The 9,693-nt window shown below is 39.6% G+C and overlaps 3 protein-coding genes across 4 annotated transcripts in view; 2 read left to right on the forward strand and 1 right to left on the reverse strand.

Annotated features, from left to right (window-relative positions):
- The first annotated feature begins 199 nt into the window (after positions 1–199).
- LOC117947406 (troponin C, skeletal muscle-like) lies at positions 200–4,033 on the forward strand. The gene is made up of 6 exons (XM_034876303.1): positions 200–442; positions 1,569–1,620; positions 2,013–2,156; positions 2,517–2,631; positions 2,720–2,856; positions 3,399–4,033. Exons 1-6 carry the CDS (start codon positions 440–442, stop codon positions 3,428–3,430), a joined length of 483 nt encoding a protein of 160 aa, XP_034732194.1. The 5' UTR covers positions 200–439; the 3' UTR covers positions 3,431–4,033.
- Positions 4,034–4,595: 562 nt separating this feature from the next.
- taf13 (TATA-box binding protein associated factor 13) lies at positions 4,596–5,773 on the reverse strand. Its single transcript, XM_034876304.1, has 2 exons — positions 5,532–5,773; positions 4,596–5,407 (listed from the first exon to the last, which is right to left on the reverse strand). The coding sequence occupies exon 2, from the start codon at positions 5,404–5,406 to the stop codon at positions 5,032–5,034; it is 375 nt and encodes a 124-aa protein (XP_034732195.1). The 5' UTR covers position 5,407; positions 5,532–5,773; the 3' UTR covers positions 4,596–5,031.
- Positions 5,724–9,693, forward strand: part of slc35c2 (solute carrier family 35 member C2) — a 9,618-nt gene continuing 5,648 nt past the window's right edge. Inside the window, exons 1-6 of one of the 2 annotated variants that reach the window (XM_034876297.1) lie at positions 5,724–5,774; positions 6,583–6,588; positions 6,830–7,037; positions 7,295–7,445; positions 7,689–7,752; positions 7,883–7,955. In XM_034876297.1, the coding sequence (XP_034732188.1) occupies positions 6,927–7,037; positions 7,295–7,445; positions 7,689–7,752; positions 7,883–7,955 (399 nt within the window). In that variant the 5' untranslated portion in view covers positions 5,724–5,774; positions 6,583–6,588; positions 6,830–6,926. Of the gene's footprint in view, positions 5,775–6,010; positions 6,416–6,582; positions 6,589–6,829; positions 7,038–7,294; positions 7,446–7,688; positions 7,753–7,882; positions 7,956–9,693 lie in introns of those variants that run through there. The other variant, XM_034876296.1, reaches the window with a different exon arrangement.

Raw genomic sequence — 9,693 nt, forward strand, 5'->3', positions numbered from 1 at the left:
TGGGGAGTAACCTAATGCATTCTTTGGATTTTTGTAAGTGTATTTTGTTTATCAGTATGAATTATTTTGCAGAATGTCACAGTTCTTCATCATCTCCGACCTCTGGTCATCTCTTAAAACAAACTAGGAGACAGACACAGTGAAATAGTCTCTGCAACTCTCAAAAACTCTGGGTTTACCTCTTTTTACATTCTGAACCCTGCAGCTTTCCTCTCCTAAGTGTGATTGGCTTGCCGTGGCCCCAGAACCCTAAAAGATCAGGATACTAAATCTGGAGGCCTGTGAGAGGCAGGGGGCGGGACCTGGCTGCCCCGTTTAAAGTGTGTCAGAATCTTGACTTGACGTCTAGTCTCTCTGTCGGGGTGCACACGGATTGACCACTCCTTTTGGCCTCTCTCTTTTCCTTGGATATTTGGGGGGGAAAAGCTAATCCACAAACATGGTAAGACTTATCCAATTGTGCAAATGACCCGTTGAACTATTCCAAGTTGGTCGGTCAACCAGACATTAGTTATTAACCCATAATAATGACAGCATGTGAAGTTTTTTGATTGAGTAATAAAGGCATAAGATAATCTAAAAATCAATCTGCTGAGTTGTTGAGAAGTGTGTTTTGTTCTGTTCATAAGGTTGGATGTATGTTTGTTGGCTTCCAGTCAAATTGTTGAATTTGACTTCTTTTTTTCTAATAAGTACATTTTTAGAGTAAACATTTTTAGTTCATTTTAATATAAGTCATGATAAATGCAAAACCAAAATCAGACTTAAGTTAGTTATTTATGGTAAACATGCCTGATCCTGGTGGAGAGTTAAGATGAGGAGCTGGGTGGGTGTCAGCTGGGAAGGTGCAAATTCTGCTTAGGCAACAAATTCCCAAGGATTAAGTGTCTGCGCGCCTTATACAGCGAGCTTAATGTGTTGAGCCTGAAATAGCCAAACTCTGGAAGCTCAGATCTCAGGAATCCTTTGGAGAAGCAGCATGGTACTATCACCAACACAATCATACAGTTCTGTAAAAATACAATAATGTTTCTAGAATAATCCCAAATCTATGGTATTGTTTTACTCACCTTTGGTATTATTATAGTTTGAACTTCGATTTTTACATTTGATATTTTAAACATTCAGAGTGTTATTCATGATATTCTTTTCTAAACGGATCATGTGGCATGGTGATTGCTACTGTCACCATGGTGTTGTCTTGCTTGAGACTTCGGGCTCAACACATTGTAACTATATTTTTGTTTGTACAGCACCTATCAAACAACTAAATTCAGTCCAACGTGCTTTACAGTTTGATATTAAAACAAAACACATCAAAAAAAAAAAAACATGAACAGAAATGACAACATGCATGAGCTAATTTCATATGGAATCAAAAAAAGGCAAAGAGTAATAAGTATTCAAAGTGATAGTAGAAAAAAACATAGGATTATATAAGGTATTGGGGGAAATTGATACTATATAGGGTTTTAAAGGGTGGAGAAATATATAGGTTTTTGACTGTTATGCTCAAGGAAGTCTGTAGGAAATGATGAAGTAACAGAGTGGCCCCTGTTTTCCTCCAGACTGACGCTCAACAAGAGGCCCGCTCCTACCTGAGCGAGGAAATGCTGGCTGGTGAGTACAGGCTACAGTAACGCGTTACTTTAGTAATGGCGTTACTAGAATGTTAAAAGATTACTTACCAAATGATAAAAAGTTAACGTCAAATTCAAATTTGATGATGAATGATTATAGAGCAAGCTCCTGTAGTAAAGGCAGACAATTTTCGATCATCTGCGCGGAATCGGGCCCCAGTATTAGTCGGATTTTGACGACCAAAGGGGTTGACTACAGTGATGATAGAACGTGTTACACACAGGTGGATTTCCGATGTTTTGCAGAGGCTCATTTTATGTAGCAAATGTCCATCTGCTCCCGGTTAAAACGTTTAAGTAATATATGCTGAAAAAATGCAGAGGCCAGTTTTTGACTAACGAGCCACATTCTTTCGATTCTGATTTCTCCAGAATTCAAAGCCGCCTTCGACATGTTCGACACCGACGGTGGCGGTGATATCAGCACCAAGGAGTTGGGTCAGGTGATGAGGATGCTGGGCCAGAACCCGACAAGAGAGGAGTTGGATGAGATCATCGAGGAGGTCGATGAGGACGGTGAGCAACGGATAATGCATCTATGACAGAAACACAGCAGGCCTGTTGTGCGTAATGAGTCTTTTTACGCACAGGCAATTGCACGACTCTGGCACTTTATAGGTGTTCCATATCATCTCAAATAAACCAAGTATCTAACATTAATATGAAATGCAATATATTGCACCAGACAATTTTATTCTTGGTTTTGCTTTTAATTGTACAAAATCCTTACATTCTGGGATGACTAATTTCCAATGTTTTCTGTAGGCTACTGTGGTTCACGCGTAAAAGTGTGCGCAAAGACGAGCGCAGGGCCTTGGGTGTTTAGGTCGGGTCGACCATTGTTAATCAATTATGTGGCTTATTTATTGCACTCAGGTAGCGGTACCATCGACTTCGAGGAGTTCTTGGTCATGATGGTGAGACTGCTAAAGGAGGACCAGGCCGGAAAGAGCGAGGAAGAGTTGGCAGAGTGTTTCCGTGTATTTGACAAGTACGTCGTTCACATTACGTGGTTAACTTATTATGCCATAGCCTACTACTTTCCTGAAATGCTCAATAAATGTTTGTCTTTTGCGCAGGAACGGCGACGGCTACATCGACAGAGAGGAGTTCGCCCTCATCATCCGCAGCACCGGCGAACAGATCTCAGAGGAGGAGGTTGATGAGCTGTTGAAGGACGGAGACAAGAACGCCGACGGCATGCTGGACTTTGACGGTACGTGCATGATGACGATGATGATGATGGAAAAGTGTTAGGTTACATTTAAAAAAGTTACTTTTCCAGTTATTTAGTGTCTAATAGGCAGGGTCTGTGGCACTGTGGTAATTTAAAACCTTTTTCGCATCAGAGGAAATCTTATTAAATGGGGGTCCATGGTCTAATTTGTGTCAGTTTAGGGGTCCTTCACATAAAAAGTTTAGGAACTACTATTAGTATACCTTGCACCAGTATTAGGAGGTTTTAGTGACTCTAATGCCAGCTTCTTGGTTGTTTTCGTGTATGTTCCAGGCTCAAATCTTTAAAAAGCAAAATTGCAAGAGTTTAGTTGAGCTACTAACATAAAGTTACGAATGAATGAGTTGATTGGTTGTAACCAAAAGGTAGGGTCAAAAGCTTTAGCTTATATCAGGCCCTCCTGCAAGGAACAATAAAAAAAAAATACTCCTTATAGGATTCATTTTCAGGTTGTTGAGGTATTTTAGGTATATATGATGATCATGCTAACTGAAACATCCAATCTCTTTTCTCGTTTCCAGAATTCCTCAAGATGATGGAGAATGTGCAGTAAAACCAGAAAGACTTATGGACATTCCTCCTCCTCATTGTAAACCCCCATTCTGATTGCATCTGACCCCCCAATGACCCACTCAAACACCCCCCCACCCCCTACAGTCTTTCTCCTCCCACCTCTCCACCTGGTTCACTGCCTCGCTTCTCCATCCTTAGACATCCTCAACAGACAGCTAGGGCACCTGGTGGGGGTCGCTGGGGGGGCTACACCCTTCCCTAGCTTGCTTTTGAATGCAGACAGCCCATGGATGCTGCGCTGACGCTGTACCCCGTGACAGGATGGCAAGGCTGCAGTGGGGAAATTCACTGCACACACCTTTATGTGGCATGCATGCGTTAACAGGCGCATGTCATCAGCGACCCCCCCCCACCCACCCACCTGCTGGTAAGGCTCTGACCTAGATGTAGATCTAGATAGAGCAACAGCCTGTTACCTGCTGCTTAGACCAATTCATTCAACCAAATTACTGTACAAAGAAGAAACTTGCTTTAACAGAATAAATGAATTAACACATGCTCACTTGTAGCTGGTCTGTCATATTTATGGTCTGTGTAAAAACATTTTTTTTGAGGAATATCAATAAAAATCGGTTTGTTTCTTCTTTTTGTCCACAGCCAGTTTTGTTGTTCTCAATACATTTTGTGTACATCTAAATTATCAATGCGGTCATGAGTGCAATATGCACATTTTGTGCATATTTTAAGATTTTCAAACTAAGAGAGGAAAAAAAACAAAAACTACTTTATGAACTACCAGGGCATTTTTCCAACTTTTTTTTCCAGGCCCAGATTTGCTGGCTTGTCCCCTGACTGAGACAAAGAGATGTGAATCATGCAGTTTAATCAGGGTTTAGGCATGTGAAGTTCAGGGGGCAACTTGCTATCACAAATCATTTCAAATGGCATTAAGCTTGCAACTAAGTTCATTTCAGTATCAATCAACTAATCATTTTGGCCATAAAAAGTAAAAAATATATTATATTTCCATCACACTTTCTTACAGTAAAAGGTGACAATTTTAATGATCTTGTTTTGTCCAGAATTGTTCAGTTCACAATCATAGAACAGGAGGGACAACAGCAAGTAATCACATTGAAAACTCTGGATTTAAACAATAAAAAATTGTAATCAAAACAGTTAACAGTAATGTTTAACGCTACAGCTCTAGTCATTAGAACACTGTACCAAGTTGAGGGGGAGACTGTGGCTGCACACTTTCTGGGGTCATTTACAACTTTACGAGCAATGGTTTGATGACTAAAACTAAAAGCATGTTAAAAGTTGAACCTTAAATGTCACTGTACAGATCTAGGGAGCAGTCTTTTCTGGGTATTCTGGTAGTGAAATTAATAACTGAGCAACTGAAAACAGTATGTTTCTTTATTAAGACAGTCCAAGACAACATGGTGCCAGGAAACACTTTGGCCTTCTTGTCACTGTCATATACCACCAAATGAAATAATGAACAATCACAAGTCAAGGCTAAACAACAACCTCAAGAATACAGATCAGCAAATGAACCATCCAGTTAAACTTCAATAAAAAGAAAGTTTTCAAATTAGGTTTAGGTAAAAAGAAAAGTGTTATGTTACACATTTTTCATGAGCCATAATTTGCTTCATCGAAAGCTTTACGGGCTCTCTTCAGCTCTTCGTTCATGGTCAGTAGGTCTTTGACCCTGGCGAATTTCCGGGGGTCTTTGCGAATTAGGAAAACGATGTCCTCCACCTGGACGCGGCCCTGGCGTCCAATAGACATGGCTTTGTGGGTCATTTCCGTGATAAACTCGATGACCAGGTCCTCCAGAATATCCACAGACTCAGTATACGGGTTCTGGTCGTCTCCAAATCCGTACATCATACATCGGAGCTCCTTGGAGAAGAGCCTCTTTCTCTTCCCGTGGCCGACATCCACTCCGCTGGATCCGTCTTCCAACTCCTCATCGAAGCCAGTCTCGTCCTCCTCATCCGCCATTCTGGCAAAAAAAAAACACGGGGTAGAGTGATCAATAGTAGAAGAAGTAGAGTAGAAGCATATGTTGTAATGCCAGTTATGTTGAACAGGCCACACAATTTTGAGCAAAAGAAAACAACCGTTACCTTGTAGCTTAGCTCAGGGACACAACAGGATGTGGTCTTTGTTGACTTCCGCCTCGATTTCCAACGTTTGCTGTAAAAAGAAAAAGAAAAGGAAAAAATACTGCCCCTTGCGGTTATTTCCCATCAACTGTTAGCCACATCCCGGATAATTTTCTTTAACTGTCTATGGTAATTTCTGCATAGCACCCACAGACATAACGGTCTATGATAACATCACAAAGTTTGCATGTTACTCACGCGTGATAAAAATAATGCCAAACTCAATTTAAAAATATGACATTTTAACACATTCGTGTTCCTGTAGATAACCGCCTATCTACATTGTAAATCCACTAACCTTAGCTAATTCAGCGGTTGCCTACCCTTGATTGACCCAGGTTTGCATTAGATTGTTTTTTTGCGCTTTGTACGTTATTATTTTACTTTTTCCAGAAAAACTTCGAGGAATGACAACCAACACAGAAAAGGCCAAATGTACTAAACCATACTACGTCTCTGGGTGGGCTAACTTATGTGAATGCCGAATTAAATAATGGTTCACACCGTTTCAAACAAGGTCTTAGGATATAATGCAATATGTCTTGTAAATGGGGAAATAAACACGGCCACTTTGAATCGAGAGAATAATCAATGGAGTTCAGCTTGTGGGTGTTTCCTAACGAAAATGACACGTAACGGAGCGCGCGCTGTTACTAGTTGCAGTAGGCGAGTGACAATGTTAAAAGCTCGAGCGTACTTTCTAGCTATGTCAAGAAATTACGGCTTATTTATTTTGTATTATTAGCTAGCGTTAATCAACCTGTTACATACAATACCGCTTTACATAGCAAGCTGATGTAAGGTTAAACAGTTGGACCTTTCAAAGTTAGCCAAACAACCATCTGGTGAGTGCCACCGTTAACTTAGCTAGCTAACGTTACTGGTCATCAGCTAGCTAATGTTAACCCAGACTGTCTTATTAACAGTAAGCACATTTAATTCCTGTTTAAATATGTTTTGGCTAACTGTGGTTATATCAGGTATCGTAATAGTGGCTTAACCGCTAACTTAGCTGACGGTGTGTAACAGTTAGCTGCTCGTGGTTGTCATACTTAAGCTAATACTAATGTTGCCATTAACGTTAAGCTATTATTGCAGCAGGCTTGTCTTTAACTCTGATAACCAGGCTAACTAGCTAGCTACTTGTTTAGCTGTAACGTTACACAAATGCAACCAAATCCTAACCTTGTTTTTCTCTCTCTTTCCCCTTCCCGATTCTCCTCTTCCACACGTTGCCTGTCCGCCTCCCTCTCTTAAAGCAATCCGCTATGGGTGTAAGGAGGTGGTGCAGATTCTGTTTGGAGATGACCTTTCTACAGTAGCTGTCTTTTCCAAAACCTTACAACCTAGACCTGTATGGCGTTCCCTGTCCAGTTCCTATGCCGGGGGCTTCGCACTCTCGGATTGGTTGTCCTTTACTATGTCTTCTCTATAGGCATCACCTTCTATAACAAATGGCTGATGAAGGTAAGTAAAGGAGTTCTTAAAGCACTATTGATTTGTCAGCACCAAGACTGTTCCTCTGCACAGGGCATGTACAGTTGTATTTAGGATGAGTAATGGAAATCCTCAAACTAGGTTAACCTCTAGTGTTTCTGTCTTGGAGCCGGTATTAAGTAGGTCATCGCCCAGTGTCTCGGGAGTGAGGACCCTGAAAAAAAAACACTGGACAATCTACCTCGCCTTGGCCATCTAAGTTGATCCTGTCTGTTTCTCTCTATCAGGACTTCCACTATCCCCTCTTCATGACATTAGTTCACCTCGCCGTCAACTTCTGTCTGTCCGCTGTAACAAGAAGGGCCATGCAGGGCTGGACAGGGAAGCCCCGCGTCATTCTGAGCTGGAAAGTTTACCTCCATAAAGTGGCTCCCACAGGTGAGATTTTAGTGGAGAGTTTTACCTAACTAAATGCAGGACAGTGTATTCAGAGATTTAGAAAAGGGACTGATAGTCAGCCCTTATCATGTTCACTGACTAAGCTTTCGGTGAAAAGTACTTTGACTAAAGTTCATATTGATACAAACATTGCATCACACCTGAGGAGATTGTTGAAGATCATCTTTATCTATTGCAAGGTGTTTGTCTTATTAAAGTCTAAAATTTGTCTCTATTACCCAGCTTTGGCAACAGCACTGGATATTGGACTTTCCAACTGGAGCTTCCTCTTCATTACCATCAGCTTGTAAGTTTTTTCCTTTTTAATAGAGGATACCACTGCAATATGAACTGACAAACATCAGGTTATCAACATTGTATTTAACCCGTTGGATTGTGTCATTCTTTTTTTTTGGTTCTTTGTTGTGTCATTCAAGGTACACCATGACCAAGTCTTCAGCAGTGCTCTTTATCCTCTTTTTCTCCCTGGTCTTTAAACTCGAGGAGCCAGTGAGTGACCTTTTTGTTCTTTTTGTTTTCAAACATTTGTGGAAATAATGTGTCGACCACACACAAACACCCAACTTTAAACTGTCTTTACATTGGCATTAAATATTGCTTTCATTGCTAAATTATATAATTCATTTTCCTGATTTATGCTCCCTTGTCATACTGTCAATGCAGTTGGCATACAGACTATGCATGCAAAAGAAAATACTTTTGCTCTCTTTCCTGGAACAGAACAGGAAGTTTAACAAGTTTGAGGAAATGCAGAGCGGCTACTTTAGAGGAAGTGACATATTAAATCAGATACATTTGGTGCATATTCAGCAGTGATAGACCGTGTACTGCTGTGTTCTCCTGGGCAGTAAAATTGATTCAACCAGTACTCCACCCACACTTCATTGAAATTTAGCAAAACAAATACCAGAGTTTTTTAATAGAATAAAATCTAGTCACAAGTGTACTTTTTAATCTGGAATCTTGTGGCCAAACCGCAATGAGTTGTACAATAAACTTTGAAGTTGAGCAAACACTATTTAAGGCAACAGCCCTCAAACCGTATTTATTATGATATGGTTATGAGACACAGACAGTTTAGACTTTTGGGGGCTATTATTATGTTATAATAGACATCATATTGACCATTGTTGACCTGGTATTTGTGAAAAGAATTGTACTTTTATGCTGTTAGATTATTATCAGTATTGTCATATTTTATAATTAGCCTATACTGCAGCCCATTCAGATTATTTTTACCCAACTTTCCTTATATTCTGATCACTGTTGTTAATGCGGAATGCTTTAATTTGCAATAATTCCAATAATTTCAATGCCACTGCACAGGATATATGAACAGCTCTCTCTAGTAAAGAAACAGGCGTGCATTAGTTGTTGTTGCTAAGAGACTAACAAAAAGGTTTTGCCTTACAATGATCGCCACTGAACAATCCTATAAATCCTTTGATGATTGCACTCAACATGGCTATTCATACTGGAGTCCAATTCAGAACCATTAGCCGGTCCACACAGCAGGGAATGAGCCTTAGTGGTACAGTAGACTAGAGCCCAATTGATAAAGGATTGTTAAGGCTGAAATACTTGGTTATTTAAAAATCTGATATATCGGCCAAAATACAGTACATTTAAAAAAAAGAAATCTAGAAAAGGGTTTGAAAACACAAATAGATTCCCCTTACATTATTTATGAGTTCTCACTAAAATAATATGGTAATAATTTGTTTTATTGTCACAACCGAACAGGAACATCAAAATGTATGTTTAAGTTCTGATAAATAAAATGTATACAAATACAATCTTAAAATATGAAACTTAAAGTCCTTTGAACAAAAACGCCCAAAAAAAACAAACTATGCAACGCCAACACTCGTAACATGGTTGATCGGCCGTTTTTATATTTATTTTTTAAATAGTCATTTATCAGAATCATTTATTTGTAACTATAAATGATTCAGATGAATGACTATTAAAAAAAAAAAAAAAAGATCGGCCTTTATTAATGCCGTTATAAATATCGATAGTTCGGTAAATGCCTAATATCAGCCGATAATATCTGTCATGTTCTACTGTAGACTAAGAAAAGAGAACAAAGAGACCAACCTGTGGAAAAGGCTAGATTGTTGTAATTTACCTTTTGTAGAGGTCACTATATATGGAGGACCAGGTCTTCCATATTTAAGAATAAATACAGAAATAAATAAATGCTCAATAAATAAATAGGCATACA

The sequence above is a fragment of the Etheostoma cragini genome, chromosome 7 (genome assembly GCF_013103735.1).
Source record: "Etheostoma cragini isolate CJK2018 chromosome 7, CSU_Ecrag_1.0, whole genome shotgun sequence".
Taxonomy (NCBI): Eukaryota; Metazoa; Chordata; class Actinopteri; order Perciformes; family Percidae; genus Etheostoma; species Etheostoma cragini.